Source organism: Grampus griseus (genome assembly GCF_964374135.1).
Source record: "Grampus griseus genome assembly, chromosome: 10".
In the NCBI taxonomy this organism is placed as follows: domain Eukaryota; kingdom Metazoa; phylum Chordata; class Mammalia; order Artiodactyla; family Delphinidae; genus Grampus; species Grampus griseus.
Genome location: NC_139004.1, coordinates 64,355,526 through 64,374,748, shown reverse-complemented (window position 1 = coordinate 64,374,748; position 19,223 = coordinate 64,355,526). Strand labels below are relative to the sequence as shown.

General features: G+C 43.4%; 1 protein-coding gene across 29 annotated transcripts in view; it reads left to right on the top strand.

Annotated features, from left to right (window-relative positions):
- MAP4 (microtubule associated protein 4) overlaps nucleotides 1-19,223 on the top strand; it is a 167,548-nt gene that overhangs the window by 120,952 nt on the left and 27,373 nt on the right. For 20 of the 29 annotated variants that reach the window (XM_082664897.1, XM_082664900.1, XM_082664884.1 and 17 more), the window contains 2 exons: nucleotides 14-136; nucleotides 1,765-5,133. In XM_082664897.1, the coding sequence (XP_082521023.1) occupies nucleotides 14-136; nucleotides 1,765-5,133 (3,492 nt within the window). The remainder of the gene's footprint in view (nucleotides 1-13; nucleotides 137-1,764; nucleotides 5,134-19,223) is intronic. The other 9 variants (XM_082664894.1, XM_082664893.1, XM_082664892.1 and 6 more) reach the window with 2 other exon arrangements.

The window sequence follows — 19,223 nt, the reverse complement described above, 5'->3', positions numbered from 1 at the left end:
CTTTTACCTTTAGAAGCAGTCACAGCCATGGGCCAAAAGCACAACTTGCCAACAGATGAGGATTCTGTGTCAGAGGAACTAGAGCAAAAGAAACCGTTCAGTAGTCAACCTTCTGAACTTCCTTCAGAGACCTCAGGTATGTCAGGAAAACAAAGTGGCCTGTTTGAAAACGCTTAAACTGGGAAAGATGGGGAGATGGTGGAAGACATTGTTCCTGGTTATAAGGTGGTGATCAGCAGGACCGTTTACGAAGTCAGCTCTCTTTCTTAAACAGATTTCAGTGAGCTTTACACATTTTTGATGGTAAGCCAGAAGCACGTGCACATGATTATCAACTTAGTGATTCTCTGCCTCCTTTTCTGTGATTGTGGTGAGATCGTGAACTTCAGGGCAGGGACCAAGATTTGCTACACTTGGAATCTCTACTGCTTTGAACACTGTCTGGCACCAAGTGGGAGCTAAATAAATGTATGATTTTTAAAAATGTTGTTTTAGTGACTCACCATATCATTAAAGATTTCTCAAGTCCTTATTGTGTATACACCATGCTAAGGCACACAGATACTTAGGCCTGGGTCCTGGTCCTTTTCTAGCCTGGATGGTGAGAGAAGTTCCCAGGCGTGAACTCTGAAACCAAAGATTTATATAATAATTGAATTAAATAGTATTAGAGATGGCACCAAATAGCTGCTGATTAATTGCCAAGTTAAATGTTATAAATGCTGTGGGTTGCTAAAGCCTAGCAATTTTTCAGGAAAAACAATAATTGGCCTGAGGTATTAAGTAAAGGGTAGGATTTGGAGGACATTGGAGGGATAAAGATAAGGACAAAAGTTACTATTTGAATATTTTAATATTCTGTGAGGTCATTTATTGCACCAAACTTGCCAAGAGTTGTCCTAGACCTGCTCTCACCGGGTCTGTTTCCAGGATCTTGGATCCATACTGCATTCATTGACTTAGAGGCAGGAGGTTGGACTAAGTGACTTCCTGAAACTTTTCCAAGGGTGCTCATCCTAATTGTTTTAATTCATTATCCTATACTTGGCATTATGTATATATCTCTGTCTTTTGGGAAGTACCTTTAGCGACAGAACATTGAAATCTAGCACATTTGTGTTTCAAAGTAGGAGGCTCTTGTTCTGAAATAATGTGACTTTTTCTCTGGACAAAATAGTAATTCAGTATCTTTTCTTTTTCTCTTTCTTTTTTTTTTTAAAAGTAGTATAATTCTGTCCTTCTGGTCTGTTTAACAAGTAATCGGTATAATACTGATAAGTAATTAGTATAATATTGGTGACAGACTCTTAGAATTGTAAAATCATACATATTTCATTCAATCAGTTAATCAATGTCACCAAAAAGAGGAGCTTACCATCTTGTTACTATCCTGGGAATTATGTACCTATTAAAAATAATAACAAATATAAATAAGTATCAGAGGAGATTTATAGGCAGTAGGTGCTTATTATACAGATTAGAAGATCGCTGTTTGAATTTCTTTTATCAAGTTTTGAATATTTTGTAAATACATTTTGTAAAAAAAAGTCTTTACCCAAGATGATGATCTTTGATTTTTGTTAAATATTTACTAATCCCAGTTAAGAGTGAGAAATGTTTTGGAAAAAAACTTTTCCTAAATGAATCAGTATGTGGGTTGGTGAAAATAGACTACTTAAATGAGTCACTAAATGGACATTTTCTTAAAGAAACAATAACAAGGGGTTTTCTGTTTGGAATTTTGGCCAACTTCATGTATTGCAGGTACCCTTCCCACACAAGCCAAAAAAGCGTGCAGACCCAGTGATCGCAGGTCCGCCCGGCCCGCCCGGCCCAGGCTTGCCAGGGTCCCTCCTGAGCTGCTGGGAGGCTCTTCTCCACGGAAGACTCTTGATCCTGGGCTGGGCCCCTGCCCTTTGTCTGAGTTGGGTTGGGTTTCTGGTTCGTCTTCCTGTGGTGAGCCTGGGAACCAGAGGAAAACTATTCATGGTTACTTCCTTGAACCCCAGAGGGATCTTGGCAGGGAGTCCTGGGATATAGAAAGAACACCGATGATGATGAAGAAAAAAAAGAAGAAACCAAAGCAAAAGAGATACTCTCAGCCCCGGGCTGGGGGACCTTGGGATGATGACAATGCAGATGAGCCTAAAGGTCATCCCTCTGCCACTGACCCACAAAAGTCAGGTGTTCCCCCCAGCCAGCCTACCACTGTGGGCACAGAACATGGGCTGGTATCCAGAGAAAACTTGAAAAAGGGATGTGAAATTGATTCCAGGGCAGCCAAACTGGTAGCTGAGAACTTTGCCTCCGAGGGTCTCAGCATTCCTTTGTGTCCTTTGGAAGAACCCCCGAAAACTGCAGTAAATTCTCAGCCCAAACTGAGAGTAGAGGCAGAGGTGAGAGGTAACAAGTCAGCACCACAGAGCCAAGACAAGAAATTGCTGCAGCAAGATGAGTGCAAACCACAGCCTGCACCCTACCTCGAGACTCCTGTGGATAAAAGCCAGACAGTAGGCTCCCTCAATCTGAAAGGACCCCTGACAGAAGTTTTTTCACACAAAGTAGAAATTCCTTTGGAGATCAGACCCAAAGAGGGTTGCTCTCCTGTCTTGGACCAAGGGACTGAGGGTAGAGTTTCAAAACCCAAAGCAGCAAAAGAACTGCCTAATTCCATACCCACTTTGACAGCAGATAATCCATTAGTAAGTAGTCTAAAAGAAGGGAGTGATGAAAGTAAAATGACTAAACTGCAGAATGACAAACAGAAAGAGTTTTCTGAGGGAGCTGAAGAGGTTAAAGAACTAAAAAAGGAAAGTATTCCCAAGGAAAGACAGGAGAACAGCATCTTTGCTTCTGAGCAGCCACAGGACACGGTGTTAGCTCAGGTTCCTGGACTAGGGAATGAACCATTTAAGAGAATGGCAGGTGATGGCAAAAGCAGGAAGGGAAAGGGAAGTTCTGGGAAGATGAGAGCAAGTTCTGGGAAGGTGAGAGCAAGGTCTGAGCTGCTGTGGCTTGCGGACAGCCAGAAGGACAGCAAGGACACAATTGTTCTTGTGCCAAGTGAGCCAGCGCCTAAAATGGAAAGAATGGATAAAAGCGAGGAGCTGGGGCTGGGTTCTTCAGAGCAACCAGGGACCGTGGCTGAGCTCACTGAGGCAGTGGTGATGCGGGACCCTAAGGAGATGACTGACCTGAGGGTGGCAGGCACCTTGCAGGCGTTGATTCCTTTGGGAAATGGGTCAGGCGTGATTCAGACTTCCGGTGCTAGAACAGAAAGAGGAGCTGTAGCCATAGGCATGCGTGTCGGCAACCAGAGCGAGGAGGAAAAATGTCCTTGGATGGATCATGAGGCAGCTCCCTGGATTTCTGAAAAGCCTACAAAAAGAGGCAGTGAAGACAAAAACAAAAAGTTTAAAAATAGTTATTCCACACAGCCTGCTAGAATGGAGAGGAAGGAAGAAATCCTCAACCCACCTTTTGTAGGGAAGCGTGGGGATATTGGTAGTACTCCCCATCAAAACAGAGAATTAGAACTTACTTTCCCCATAGATCATGACCCTTTGTTCTCACGTATATCAGATACACCCACAGTGGAAGGAGTTGACCAAAAGGGTAGAAATGTTGAGGTTAATTTTTCTAAGCTTGGGGCTCTTGGCAGGAACAAAACAAGCGCAGGCAAGGATTTTGCTGTTACTGAACCAGCTACCAAGGTGACAGATGTGAGCTGCCAAGACCAAATCCAGGGGGCAGGATTTGTTCCTTCAGTACTGTCTGAGGAGAATAAGACAGATGTGGCCAAGAGACATACTGCAGTTGCTGACAAACCAAATAAAAGGAGTAATGATGGAAAAAGCAAAAAGGTTAAAAATAGTTTCCCTGAGAAGAACATTCTGGAGAATAAGATAGATGCAACAAAAATACATGTTCCCATGGAAACCATAGGGGACCACAGAATTGAAGGAATGGGCTATGTGGATGAAAATAGAAATATTACATTTACCTGCCCTAGAACACCACCAGGATTGATGAATAAGACAGTCCCCCTAGAGGCTCAGGAATCAGCAGCCTGTGAAAAACTGCCCCCTTCTACTTTTCAAGTAGTAAAGGAAAGTGATTCATTTCCAGACACCTTGGCAGAAAGCAGGCAAGAGACAGCTCCAGCCCAGATTTCCAAATTATTAGAGGTAGATAATTGCAGCAAAGTTGGAGTCCCAGTTGAAGAAAGACCCAAGGCTCCCTGTGCTGTTATGCCCTCTACAAGCACAGGAGGAGTTGCCCTAACTCTGACAGCAGCCATAGAAACAGTTAATAACCATGGAGTTAGCTGTCTTCAGAATAAAGGTGAGCTTGCTGGTCCCATGAAAAACGAAGCAGGGATAGACGGAGGGCATGTGATAGGAGAATCTGAGTCAGTGCCCAGTGGTGCATCAAAGCACTCAGTAGAGAAAACCACAGAGCCAGCAGGGGGCCACCTTCTTTCTGGCGTGCTCATAGAAGAACAAAGCCTGGCAGGTGGGGTCAGAGTCCTAGAAGCATGTGCAGATAGCAGTAATTTTCCAACATGTCCAGTAAACAAACAGAAAGAGTCTGAGGAAGGTTCTGCTCCAGTTCCAATTCTTGACCTAATGGGAGACAAAGCACAAAAGCCCAGTTTCTGTGAGGACCAACGTGCTGAAAATAGAGATTCCCAGGGCCCAGATAGTTTGAATAAGGAGGTAGATACGACTCTTTTGCCACCAGAAAGTGAAAAGGATAAATTGGAAGAAATCAGTCTGGATTCTGAAAGCAGAGAAATGGCATGTGTTTCCTTGGCACCACCAGAACTCCAGTCAGGTGTCTTAGATGGCAAAGTTGAAGTGACTCCTTCAAGGGTGGTAGATGAGTTAGTAGTGACTGCTTCCAAGGCTCTTCAACTCCCAGAACCCAAAGACAAGATCTTAGAGGCACCTGAGAAAATGACAGAAAAATCTGAACCGAAGGCACTGGGACAAGGGAAGAAGGAAGATAAAAGCAGAGCGGCAGAACCCATGAAAGGCTACATGAGACCCACCAAGTCCCGAGGACTCACTCCACTTTTACCAAAATCTACAGTCCAGGAACGAGAGCGATCCAAGCAACTCAAGTCCAGTGGTATGAACCTGCCGTGGGGAAATGTGTGTGCTTGTGGCTTTTGGTCAGCATCAGAAAGGCAAAGAGCTTGTGCTTTGGTTCCATCCAGACTCTAATCATTCTTGTTAACCATTGGTTTGTTGGCATGAAGACCTGTAACTGCTAATTATGTGTTTTCTGCAGCGAAGGCATGCCTTGTGTCCAGCTTGGGAGGCTGGTGACTTGGTTGCATGCCTTTTTACCCAGCACTGAACCTTGACTTTCAGGGGAAGTTGAATTTCAAACAATAAATTGTTTAGCAGAAAGTCTATCACCATCCATGATATTCTTAAATTTTTTTTAAAAAAAAAAGTGTGCCTCCTATGTGTAAAGTTTACAGCCAAATTTTAATCATATCATTATTTTGTATAAGGATTCACAAGAGGAAAGAAAACATTTCATGTCCAGCTGTGTGTGGGGGATTTTTTTTTTCCAGTATACATATGTAACTTGTGCTGGTGGGACTAAATATCCAAATTGCTTTTGGATTGAATGAAAATGAACCCCTTATGGTAGCCTCCACCCAGATTGGTAAGCACAGACTTTATTTGTGTTTCTAGAAGTGGGAAATGATCTCTCAGTGATGCAGCTCTATCTTTTAGCAGTTTGTTGCTTACAGCCATTGGCCCACAGTTTCACAGGGGTTAGAGTTTGGACATATCCTATGTCCATGAAACATAGTCCATATCCATGGGCAAGTCTGTAAAACTTGCCCATATAGGATTCCTCATAATTTTGCCCTTTTTGCCTCTAATCAGTGAAGTAATTGAGAGGAGACTGAGAAGATGATGATTCCTTTAAGATTTAGAAATGTTAAGGGTTTTTTTTCCCCTGAAAAGTATACATCTAATCATGGCCTTTGAGGCTGTTCACAGCCTACAAATGATGCTATTACTTAATCACTGTTTCCCAGCTTGCATGATGCAGCTACTAACTCCAGAAATGAAAAAACACTGGTTGGCCTTGGTGTAGCCAGTTAGGCTTTTGGAGAGGCTTCATCATGAGATGGTGTTCTGCATGGTATGGACTTGTTTTGGGTAAAGCTTGTGCTATGCATGAATATGTACCCGGTAAGGAACGTGTGTCGTGTGAGTAGAGAATGCTAGAAGCTATTATTTGCATAAAACATTCTGATCTTTTCCGTTTTTATCTTCCATTAGCTACCCTGTTGCCAAGGCAGAAAATGATATTGTATGTAAAGTGCTTTCCAGCTTTCATTAAGATTCCCAGCCCTCTCTCCAGTTCATTAGTTTCAGGTTCTAGACCAGTTCTTTGGTTTCAGTGGTAATTAAAGGATAACATGTAAGTTTTCTGAAACTTAGGCATCTCTTTTAGCTCAGTATTACTGAAAAATGTAGGAAGAGGATTTATTGTGATTCTTGAGGAGGCAAGCCAGGTGCTGTAGAACTTTTGGGCTCCTACCTTGACCAGGCCACCCTCAGCGACATGTGTTAGGAGTAGCCTTGTAGAGTGGCTGAGGAGGGAGTGATGTATGTTGGACAAAATATCTTCTCTAAATTCTATCACACCCCTTCCCTAAGAACAATCTATACTTTTTTTATTTTGGTAGGTAAAATTATAATTTTCAAAAATTAACTTTTGAATAGGTTAATACATTCACATGGTAGAACGGGATATGCAGTAAAATGTAAGTCTGCCTCCCTCTGTTAACCCCCATCCACGTTTCCCTCTCCAGCAACCAGTGTTAACAATGTCTTACACGTCCTTTCAGACAATTTACGCATAAAGAATCAATGATATATATATTTCCTGATTTTATAAAAGTGAGACATATCATGCATACTGATGTGTACCTTGATTTGTAAACCTAGTTATTTTAGAGCTCTTTACAAATCAGTACAAAGAAAGGGGCCTCAGTCTTTTTAAATAGCTGTATAGTATTTCACTGTATGGAGATACCCTAATGTATTTTACCACTTCTTTATTGATGGATGTTCAGATGTTTTCCTTTTTTTTTCTATTAGAAACAAGGTGCGTAAACTAATCTTGTATATACAGAATGTCATACTTACGTACATACATACTTATACAAATACATCTGTATAATAAAAAGGGGCTCTGGGTTAGAACCTCTGATTTGAAGAATATATGTTTATCTTTTTGATAGTTGTTGCCAAATTGTTCCTCATAGGGGCACAGAGCTGCACCAGAACTATACTCCCACCCTGAGCATAGACCAGTACCTGTTCCCCTGTACTTTCTCCTACTAGTGTGGTTTTTCTTCTTTGTTGAGGTGTGCCAGTCTAATAGGTAAAAAATTATTACTTGGTATAAATGTATTTTGTGTTTTACTTCTTAAATGACTTCCTTTATTATCCAGTTTATAAAAGCCATCCCTGCTCTGAGTTCATAAAAATATTTTAAATTTTTCACATTTTTAATCTTTGATCAGTCTAGAATTTGCTTATTTGTTTCTGTGTGTGTGTGTGTGTGTGTGTATTTTGTTTATGAAATATGCGATATGATTACTTGGTTGTCTCACTATATTTGTATATTCTGTCTCCCTCTGAAATGCCACCTTTGTCATGCTCTAAGTAACACAATGTGGCTTAATAATATATTTTAATATCTAATAGGTCTAGCCCCACATGTCACCCTATCTTTCAGAGTCTTCCTGACTATTCTTGCTTATTATTTCATATATACTTGACAGTTGGCTCATAGGTTTGTGGGGGGGGAAATCCAGTCAGTCTTGTTCTTGAAATCACGTTAAATATAGATTACCCTAGGGAGAGTTGTTGCATATGTTGAGTTTTTCTGTCCAACATGTAATACATGCCATATTCAGTAACATCACATGTTCAGGTTTACGTGTCTTAGTCCCTCACTGGTGCTTTCTTTGTGCAGATCTTGTATATTTCTTCTCTTTTCTTTGGCCTCACGGCTTGTGGGGTCTTAGTTGCCTGACTAGGGATTGAACCCCCGCCCTCGGCAGTGAAAGTGTGGAGTCCTAACCACTGGACTGCCAGGGAATTCCCAAGATCTTGTATGTTTCTAATAATGCTTATTCAGAGATGTTCAGAAAGCAGGTGAATGTGCAGATGCAGAGCTTTAGGCAAGCCTGGGCGCTGAGGCAGGGGACTGAGTGGAATGGGGAGTGCCTGGATTTGTGATAGGGAACTAGGCAGGGTAACCCCTTATGGGTTCATATGGGCTCTGATGTTTCATGCATGCCTGGTAATAGACCTGGCCTTGGTAAATTTTATTTTTGTTCCTCACTTCGAATCATTCATGTTAACTCTCCTGTGGTCGGATGGTGTTACCCATGGTTTTCAGTGTTCGGACAGTAAAGATATTATTAGTGGTGTCCATAAAAATAATAGCATCTGCCACCTATTGAGTGAATACTAAGTGTCTAGTTGTCTGTAGATAGGTAGGTGGATAGTCGTGTACACACACACACACACACACACACACACAACAGTACTTTGAAGGATTCTCTCCATTTTACACGTGAGGAAATGGAGGCTCTCCATATTAAAGTCACACTGATAGTGAAGTGGCAGAAATAGAATTTAAACCCAAGTCGTTCTGACTCTAAGGCCCATGCTTTCCTCATTCTTGCCTCAGAGGAACCTTCCAGAAGTTTTAGGTTCTTAAAAAGAAAAAGATGAAGGTCGATGATTAATAATTATATTTTAAAAATTTTAATATCCAAGCTCTATAACTAAGCACTTTTCTAGTTGGAAAATGGAGACACATCATGAGGACATAAACTAATCAGAGGCTAATTTAGGATTAGAATCTAGGTCTTTTAAGTCTGTCTAGCATTTTATTCTCTAGGCAGAGACTGTGTTTGATTTATTCCTGTGTTCTCCCTACCACCCAGCTTAGAGCTTTACTGTATATGATGTCTAATGACAGTTTTAAAATTATAATTGAGTTACCTTTTGCTACGCTTATCTTCTTTGAAAGTAGGGAAAGTGAATATATTGCTAAAGTCTCTTTCAGCTTAATGATTCCTCTCCTGTTATTTTTTCATGCCTAAAGTTTAGGGAAACTTTAGCAGAAGGTTTCTTCACATATTATGCATATTGTTCTAAGTAAGGAACATTGAGATACTTCAGGAAATCTGAGCTCAACTTGTCCGAAAAGGACTTCTTTTGGGACCGTGTATTTTGTGCAGGGAAGAGCAAGGTTGAAAGGGCGATCCTTACTGGACTCTGGTATATGCGATGGCTCCATAGTAGTCGCTCCCCTGGAAGGAAGCCAAGGAGAGCTGTGAGTGGCAGTGCACTTGGCATGTTGTTCTGTGAGAGGGACAGTTATCATGGGTCTCCATAAATAGGCCCTTCCCTTTGCCATAGTGAGAGCCATTTCTCCCTTTATCTGGCTTCATTTCTTTTTCTTCAGTTTTCTTGAGCCCATCAACAGTCTTCCAACAGCTGGGAATATCAGTTTATGGTGGGAAATTCTTTTGGTGTGAAACTTGGAGTAATTTATAAACCTCAAATCCTAACAGTTTCAAGGCCCTTGTACATAAATAAAATATGCTCAGCAGATGAAAAAATCATTTGTAATCTTAGAGCTCACTACAGTCTTACAACTGGAGAAGTGCCCATTTGGTAATATCTTTTTTTAAAAATTTTATTTATTTATTTTTGGCTGCATTGGGTCTTCATTGCTACGCACGGGCTTTTTCTAGTTGGGGCGAGCAGGGGCTACTCTTCGTTGCGGTGCGTGGGCTTCTCATTGCGGTGGCTTCTCTTGTTGTGGAGCTCGGGCTCTAGGCGCGTGGGCTGTAGAGCGCAGGCTCCGTAGTTACGGTGCTTGGGCTTAGTTGTTCCGCGGCATGTGGGATCTTCCCGGACCAGGGCTCAAACCCGTGTCCCCTGCATTGGTAGGCGGATTCTTACCCACTGCGCCACATCTTAAATGTAGTGCCATTTGTGAAGTTTCCTAATTGCTTTCTTCCCACTTACCCTCTCATTCTCTGGCTTGTTTTCTTCTTACTAGCTGTATATTAATGAAATTTATTGGGAGAGTCTATATGTTCAGTAACTAAAAACAGTTATTGTTTATTGAAACTTACTATACGCTCAGCACTCTCTTAAACTCTTAACCCTCAAACAGTTCTGTGCTACTGTTCACCTTATTTGAGCCAGAGCATCTAAATGTTCTGTGAAACAAGTCCAGCAATTATTGGTTGTTCTACTTTAAAAGGAATTTCTTCCCCTCACGCTCCCTCACTTTTATCCTCTGGCTGACAGCACTGGAAGATTAAGAAAGCAAATGCAACTTGCTTCTTACTTTTGGTGTTGCAGAAATTTTTACTCCTTTGAAATATGAAGTGGACAGTAGAGGGGACGTCCATGCATATTTTTACCTGTGACATTGAGTAGGTCATCTCAGCTGTGAGCAGATTGAAATTGCTAGTTTTTAAACTGTTCAGCAACGATGTAATTTGTATAAGTTTAGGCAAAAAGCTGATTGTCATATAAACGTTTTCTATTGCTCTGCTGATAGTGAACACTCAACATGATTTGGATTTTTTAGTATTTAGTTCATTCATTCATTCAGCAAACGCCAGGTAACATTATTCCCACATTCTAAGGGTAGATCAAGAAGCCACAGCTTTTACTCCTCAAGGATTCCAAAGTGGGGAGATAAACACATAAACAGATAATTTTACTCTAGTGAGAGAAGTTCTGTAATAGAAGGATGAGCTATATGCCATGGGAATACAGAGCAGAAAGTAAGTCCTCTTAGGAGAGCAAAAGAAAGCTTACTGGAGGAGGTGACATTTGATGGGTCTGGAAGTTTGAAGAGCTGATAAGCAGGGTAAGGCATTCTAGGGGATAGACTGCACAGAGGCATAGTGAAGTGCAAGTGCATGGAATATTTGAGGACTAGCAAACATTTGGGTGTGACTGGTATATACATCATGTGGGCAGCAGGGAGAAACATTCTGAGACAAGATTGGGGAGAAAAGAAGGTAAGCTCTTCAAGGGTCCTGAGAGTCGTGTGTACCTCCATGAGCAGAGGATCTTAAACTTTACACTGGAGGTAATTGGTGGAGGGAGTTGGGCTTTTACCTAGTTTCCTTGCATGAATCTCTTATCTTTTTCAGGGAGGCTATGCTAGGCTCAGTACTCAAAAGGCCTGGAATTTCCAAGTTGTACTTCTTGGGGGACTTTTCATCTGTAAGCATTTTAATGCTTTTGCCTGTTAAATGACAAAAATAATGCAATTTAGTAATGAGTGTGATGTCCTTTACTTAAGGGAGAACAATCCATGGATTAGGGGAGTACAGCGGACAACAGTGGACCGCTCTTACCGAGGGATTCTGGGCAAGAGCGAGTTTTATAGAGCGTTATAAGCGGCAACTGGGGGAAATAGGGCATGACTGGCTAGGAGGTCTGGGGTTTCCTTATAAGACTAACAGGTCCAATTTTCTAGGGCAAGGTGAGCTAGCTGAAGCTGATTCGAAGGACTGTTTGGTGTGTTTTAGGTTTCTTTGACAGTGAGGTGCTTTCCTTGACAGTGAAGTGCAGGCTGACTTCGATTTAGATTTGTGGGCCAAGCCACGGGGGCGGCCTCCATTTTGTGGGTCCTGGTAAATGAATTACCTTTATCAAGGGTCACATAAGTCAGATTACTAGCTTCAGTTTTTTCATTCTGTCTGCCTCCCAATTTTTGAAAGTTAATCAGGAAGAATCACGATTTTCTTGAGTTAAACATGTACTAAGAAATTTTTCTAAGATTTAGTAGAATATGGTTTTGAAATGTTTTTGCATACATGTATATTTATATATAAACAAACATCATTTTCTTCCAGGTAAGAAACTAGATTGCAGCTTCACAGTCTTCAGCTTTTATTAGTAGAGTGTCATCCATCATTGTAATCAGTAGACGTATCGACTTTCATTGTAATGATAATTTATTAGAAATTGTTTCCTGGAGACAGTAACAGGGAACATTTGGTCAATCTGGAAAGTAGCTTTGTTGCCTTGGTAACTGAAAGAATGCAGAGAAACCAGTTGTGGAGCTTATCAAAACCAAGGCCCTGAACAGGTTGAGTACTAGCTCAAGGCACAAGGCAAAACCAGAAACATCTGCCAGTGCATCTGCTGAGATCAGAGTCCTGCAAGCTGTGCCAGAGCCCTTGGAAGCTTGACAAGTTGTTATACAGTCTGATAAAAGAGAGGTCGCCTTCTGACCAGACACATGGGAGTCCATGCACTTTCCTCAGACTCAGACGGAATGGAACTTAAAAACCTTCAGCCCAAAGGACATTCGAAATCAGCACCTGTCTACATGAGTTTAACGATGGGAGAGATCAGGTCAAATGATAGAAGTCCGTGAAAGGAATCCGTCCATTCCTCCTTGAGCAGAACTTTTTTGAGAGCCTACTTAAGCACTGTATCAAGCACTGTGCTGGGCACCTGCATAGCAGAGGTGGACAGGTCTTATTCCTGCCTTCTAGAAGCTTCCAGGAAAGGCACATACAGAGAAGATTATGGTGTAGTTTCCAAATCCTAAGAAGAAGTAGAACAAGTATAGTTCTGTGTAAACATTAAGGATTCAGTTTAGGAGTTAGGGGTCTAGGAGACTTTACAGAGGAGGTGACATTTCTGTGAGTTCTGAATAAGTAGAAGCAGAACCCAGAGGCAAGGAATTCTAGTGGCAACTGAGTCTAGAATTTAAGTCTTCAGGTTCTTAAGTACATTTCTTTTTACCTGGGCACACTCAACTTTCTAAGACTTCATGTAAGTTCCTCATCTGCCAACTTGATAAAATATCACAGTGATGGGGGCGGGGTGGGGGGGTTGAGTTCCTTGATGCAACTCTCTCCCGTGGGTGAATGTGCATTCCTGAGTGAGATTGTGTTTGTAATTCTGAATTGGACTAGGGCACTGACAGGGTCATCCTCAGGTTTTACTAATTATTCTGTACTAGATTTTTCTCATTGTTTGTCATCCAGGTAGCAGTCACCTCATTGGGGAGAAATAAACACATTAATTTTTGTTCCGTGTGATCTCTTCCTTGGTACGTGTTGCAAAGCAATAGTGTAATCAAACTATAAGCCACTCTGTCCCCTCCCCTCTGTAAAAGCCTCTGGATCTCCATGTTTTCTTAGTGAAGCAGGAGGACGTGCTTGCCCACTCAGAAGCAGCAGTGAAGGGACGCTCACAGTGCTGAGCACTGTAACAGGACACCAACGTAAATGTAAGTCCACTTGAGAATGGAAAATAGTAGCAGACAATTGCTAAGGAATAAAGACACACCTTCCTCATTCTTTGAAAGCCAGAATTTGACCATGTTTTATCACCAAGCCTTTATATACCCAAGACTCATCTCTTATTTTTTCCCATTACTAATTAGAATCATGACCCTCCTGGCACCACCTTCATTTTTCATTTTATTATACATCCTTCCTTGCTCTTCCTTGGTGAGAGCTTTGCTGAAAAGTAAGGTGACCCTAGTTTCTTGCTAATGAACCTTTATTGTGCTTTCGCATGTATTGCTGCTAAGCTACTTAAGGTCAAGGGGAAGGAGAGGTATATATGAGTTCAGTTAACGTTCAGGACAGAGGTTAAGTTCACATTTTTTCCAGCTTTGCAACATTGCCACTCCTGACCATGAACATAGCTCTGTGTTAGGTACTGATGCTAACGCAGGAAACATATTAGGGTTGGTTCTTGCGCTCTAGTTGGGAATTGAGAATATTATGTGCAGGGTATGAATAGCAAGTAGAGAAGTTGAGTAATGGGGACAGAGGCTCCAGTTAAGGAAGCTTTCTTGGGCTGGGCCTTGGTAATCTCTTCACTTTTTTTTTTGGCTGCATTGGGTCTTCATTGCTGCACGCGGACTTTCTCTAGTTGAGGCAAGGTGCGCGGGCTTCTAATTCTGGTGGCTTCTCTTGTTGCGGAGCCGGGCTCTAGGCACGTGGGCTTCAGTAGTTGTGGCTCGCGGGCTCAGTAATTGTGGTGCATGGGCTTAGTTGCTCCGCGGCATGTGGGATCTTCCTGGACCAGGGCTCGAACCTGTGTCCCCTGCATTGGCAGGCGGATTCTTAACCACTGTGACACCAGGGAAATCCATCTCTTGTATTCTTTTTTTTTTTTTTTTGCGGTATGTGGGCCTCTCGCTGTTGTGGCCTCTCCTGTTGCGGAGCACAGGCTCTGGACGCGCAGGCCCAGCGGCCATGGCTCACGGGCCCAGCCGCTCCGCGGCATGTGGGATCTTCCCGGACCGGGGCACGAACCCGTGTCCCCTGCATCGGCAGGCGGACTCTCAACCACTGCGCCACCAGGGAAGCCCTTCTCTTGTATTCTTGATAGACTTTCACAATATCCTATGTTACTTCAATTAGCGACTTACAGGCTAGGCAACAAAAATCAGCTTTGTTCAAGGCAGAGTTTTTCCTATCCTTTCAGTGTAACTTTTTTTTCAAGAATTTTCTCTTGTGGGTACCTCAATCCTGAAAGTACTGTTTGTAAACTCAAAGCTCAGGGCAGCAAAGGACTATGCTGAGTTAAATGGGGGCAGTGGGCTCTGGTGGGCGGCTAAAACCCCAAGCCACAGATAGCCAAGGTCCCTAAGTCCTAGAGGTCGGAGGAAGATGAACTGCTGCAGTGTGTTCCCGTGGCAACTAAGTCATCAGCAGGCTGGAAAGAGCAGGCAGGGCTGGTGTAGGAGGGAGAGACACATCTTGTCCAAGAAACTAAGAGGGATCGGGGCAGGAGTAAAAGTGCGAGGATGTATTGTCACACAAGTGTCTTACAACTTGGTTACATGTCCCCAAAGTGCTGATCACTGAAACCTTTAAATGAACCACTTATTAGACTCTTGCACAATGCAGAGCTACAAGATGGAGCTCTCACTGGGCTTTGGGGACTCACGCAAGTCAGTTTTCAAGTTAATTTGATAAGTTGTTGTGACAACAAAACTACTCTTCCTCTGAGAAATGAATGCCTCCAATTTTGATATTACATTAAGGTTCTTTGTTTTAAGTGAAATTTTGAGCAAATTTTTGGAGTCTTTGTTCTTTAAGGGTTATGGCTTAGGAGTGGCAAATCAGTCTTATTTTTAAAACAGTTTTTTGAGTAGGTGACAGTGGAAGTGTGGGCATAGTGTCACATAAGCGAGTGTGTGGGTACACACGTGTCTATACTGGTGAAAGCCGGCATCATTACTATCCTCAGTACCCAGATTAGCACCATCCCGTGTTTTAAATTGCAGATCTAAACAGAGTGCCAGTTAACAGGAAATTACATTTTCAGTTTAACAGTGGCATTCGATTGTGCAGAAAGGAGCAGGTTCCTTGCTTTCTCTTTCTTTTTCATTCATTCCTTCCTTCTTCCTTCGTTCCTTTCACACTAGTAAATACATTTATCATCCAACTGCTTGAGGAGAGAGGAGTGTTGGGCGAAAGACAGGTTTAGTCATGAATGCTGGTGTGATGTCACTGCCAGCTCTGTGATCATAGGTGGTGTTAGAGCTCCAGGAGCAGCGGGGAGAGCCGTGGAAGAGGCGATGTCGCTCTCACACAGGCAGCCAGCCTCACGCACTGCCACTCCCGGCCAGCTCTGTCAGGGCCAGCCTGCACAGTGCTGGGTGGATTCCACAAAAGAAATGAGCCAAGCTGGGTTTGAGTGGCAGAGGACAGAGGGCAAGCTGAATGAGATCGGGCTGAATGTCAGCATGGACGGGCAGCTGAAAGACGGGCTTGTGAAGAATGCCAGCTTCCTGGAGCAGAATAAGCTCTGCTTCTTTGAGGGGAAGCTAGACAAAGAGCTCGGCATTGAAGCGCAGGACAAGGAGTATCAAGCCACCTCGGGTCACCTTGCGAGCAGGTATGTGATTGCAGACAGCTGCCATCCCTTGGAGGGGAACTCAGTGCACCAGAAGACGGGCGAGTTACATCTGGGACCCAGAGAGGGGCCAGACAAAAACAAAGCCACTATAGTTCCGGGGACGGTGGCAGGGAAGAATGTGCCGGAGACAGAGAGCCAGCCAGATCTGGATTTCCCTGGGGCTGCTGACATGCCCACCCAGTATGTTAAGGAGCAGGAAACCAGTGTTTGTAACCCCAACTTCCATCCCGTGTCAGTGGCTCAAGACCCTCAGCACTCAAGGGAAGGAACTCCAGGAAAGGAGAATGGCATCCCTGCTGGCTGCCGGGTGATTGGGGTGGTGAGTGATAGCTCTGGGCAGCTCGAATATGAGTCCTCCCTAGCGGTGGCTGTAGCCCACCCAGCCCCCACTGTTGCGCACTCACCCACTGCCATTCCACCAATCACTAGGGTCGAGTTCACCCCGGACTATGTGAATGCCAGCTCTCATATCAAAGACCATGATAAGGAGTTGGAGAAATTGAGTTCTACCGAGGAGGGGGCTTTGCTTGACCAAGCCCCCCAGCAGAAAAAGGCAATGCGCCGGGCCCTGTCTGAGTGCTCTCATCTCTCAGTCCCCCCAGCTGTCAACCTTGCAGATAAGTATCCTGAACTTCCCGCCCAAGAAGAGCTTTCTTCTGGCCTGCTACTCCTCACCAGTAGCCCAATGCTGAGTCCCACACCCAAAAAACTGGGGGCTCCTGCCATTAGGCGCTCCATGACGGTGGCTGAGGAACAGACAGCCAGCCACAAATTGAACCCTGGAGAACTGCCCATTCTGCCTACTGAAGAGATACCTCCTTTCAACTGCGAGGAACCAGTGGCCAAGAGGAGAGAAGAACTGACCCACTTCAACAACAGCAGCAGCAGCAGCTCTGGGAAGAGGGAACTGGGCACTGCTGGGTTCTATCTCCATGGTAAGCTGGAGCAGATTCCTGAAGTAAGCAGCAAGGAAAAAGGACAAGAAGATACTAGTGAAACTAGAGCGGATTCATGCTTCCAAGTCTGCCGAGGAGGTGAGAAATGGCCAGGACAGACAGTTCTGGCAGGGAAGAAGGAAATTGAGGTCACCACAACCCAGAGCACTCCATCGTTCCTGTGTGAAGAGACCCCACGTGATGGTATGTTTCTAAATTTTGTCTCCATGGGGAACAAGCAGACGGCAAGGAAGGAACCAAAGTGGCAGATTACCGGCAGGAGCGTTAGGCGGCTCATTCCTGCTTGGAGTCTATGACTGCCCAGGGAAAGCTGAATTCCCTTGCATCGGAAGGTTGGGGAGAGTGATGCGAGAGAGTGCACAAAGTGACTCTAGCTGGGTCAACCTGCACGTCTGTTGGTGTGACAGATGGTGTGGACTGAGGGTGTGGTCCGAATCCCATCAGAGAGGGGTAGGCGTAAGACATAGAGCCCCTTACTTGACCTCATGTCACCCTGCCCACCCCTCCCCCCATCCTCCCTCCCCTCAGCTCCCTGTTGGTTTGAACCAGATGATTCCCGAGCCCTAAATCATCCAATCACAACTGATTGATTTCCTTGCTTGAAAATCTGTCACTGTGGATTCACAATGGCTTTATCAGCACTAACCTCCTCTCATTAAGTAGCGCAGCCTGGATGCAAGCTCTGTTTTCCGTTTTGCTTTTGAGAACGTTTTGCTTTTGTTCAAGCTGAAAAAGAGCCTTTTAAAGCTGGCTATTTAATATTCTTTTCCTGTTCTTCATGTTTGACCCGGTCTTGCTTCTAGTTTTCTCTCTGTATATGTGTGTTAGGAGGATTTGTGGGGAGAAGGGGAAGAAAGGGAAAGTGGACAGTGGAGAGACTTGTGGTTAATAAACAGCTAAATGTTGCGGTCCTTGCGGCTGCCGCTTTGTCTTTTTTCCTGGCCCTTTCTTCTCTTCCCCACCCCCAGCTCTCCACGGGTCTTATTGTTGGTGGTCTTACAAAAGCTTGTTTTCCTCTGAGTCCAGTTTGTGCACAAAGGACCGTGATTCACAAGCTAGTTAATGGAGATTTACAATATGTGTTTTGTTTGTTATAAAAATAGCCTCTTTTCCTAGGAACCATTTCCTCTAGTATTTATACCTCTCAGTACATTTTTACAAAAATATTTTATTCATTTTTTTCTTAATATTAGAAGTGGTATTTTCTAGGGGGAAGGGTAAGTGGAAAGGACCCTTGAAGACTGGCAGGTGTGTGGCGTGTTTTTTTTTTTTAAATAGAGGTGGGCAAAAAAGCGTCATATTTCCTCCATGATTTCTTATGACTCCAAGATGATAAGACTCAGGTGTCCTATGCTGTCGCTTCCTTCTAACTGTAGCAGAACTGTAAGGGCCTCCTGGATAGGATTGTCTCATCTTCTTTTGCTTGATCCCCAGGTGCCCAATTCAGTGCCGTATACCTTCTAGGTGGTAATGAGTGAAGATTTTTGTTTATTTCAGAACAAGTTTGTCTTAGTTCACACTAAGAGAAGTTCACGCTGGTAGGAAAAAAATGTCAGATGACTGACAAACCTCACTGATCTGTTCACCTAATAAATGTTTGAATGCTGACTGCTAAACTCTATGTAGATAAAGCTATATAAGGATTCATTGTTCACCATACCTATCATATGCCACTACCTAGGCCCTGGATATTGTCCTTATCCTCGAACGACTTGTGATCTAGTTGGGGTGGCAGGGGTCGGGGGGTGGGGGTTGTATGAGAGGATTGTGAATCATGAAAACTTTTGGGAGGAGGTGGCCTTGGAAGCCTAACAAAGTGGAGGGAAAGCCTTCCAGGCAAAGGTATGAAGCTCAGACAGCTCACATTAGGTAAAAGAACAATGATGAGTATTTGTGGGGCTTCTCTTAATTATTATTTAGTTTCAAAGAACAGAAACACAGTCATAGGAACTCAAATTTATAAAAAGCTATTTGTTGACAATCTCAGGGAATCCTATTTCAGGAAGTGTAGCCCAGCTACAGCCATTGTGTGTCTCACTTAGGACCTCTGCTTTGCCCTGAACATGTGTTCCATTCTCTTCCCTTCTGGAAACTGTTCTCTGCCGTCTCTTACTTTTTGCTTCCTTTGTGTCTCTGGTCTGTACAGGACATTGGTTGCCATGGTTTTGGGTTCTGTGCCCTACTTTATATCTCAGGAACCCAAGGTTGCTTGGCTATAGTTTTCATATTTTCTTTCTTTTAGGGAAAGAATGAGTAAGTATATCTTATTGTCTCA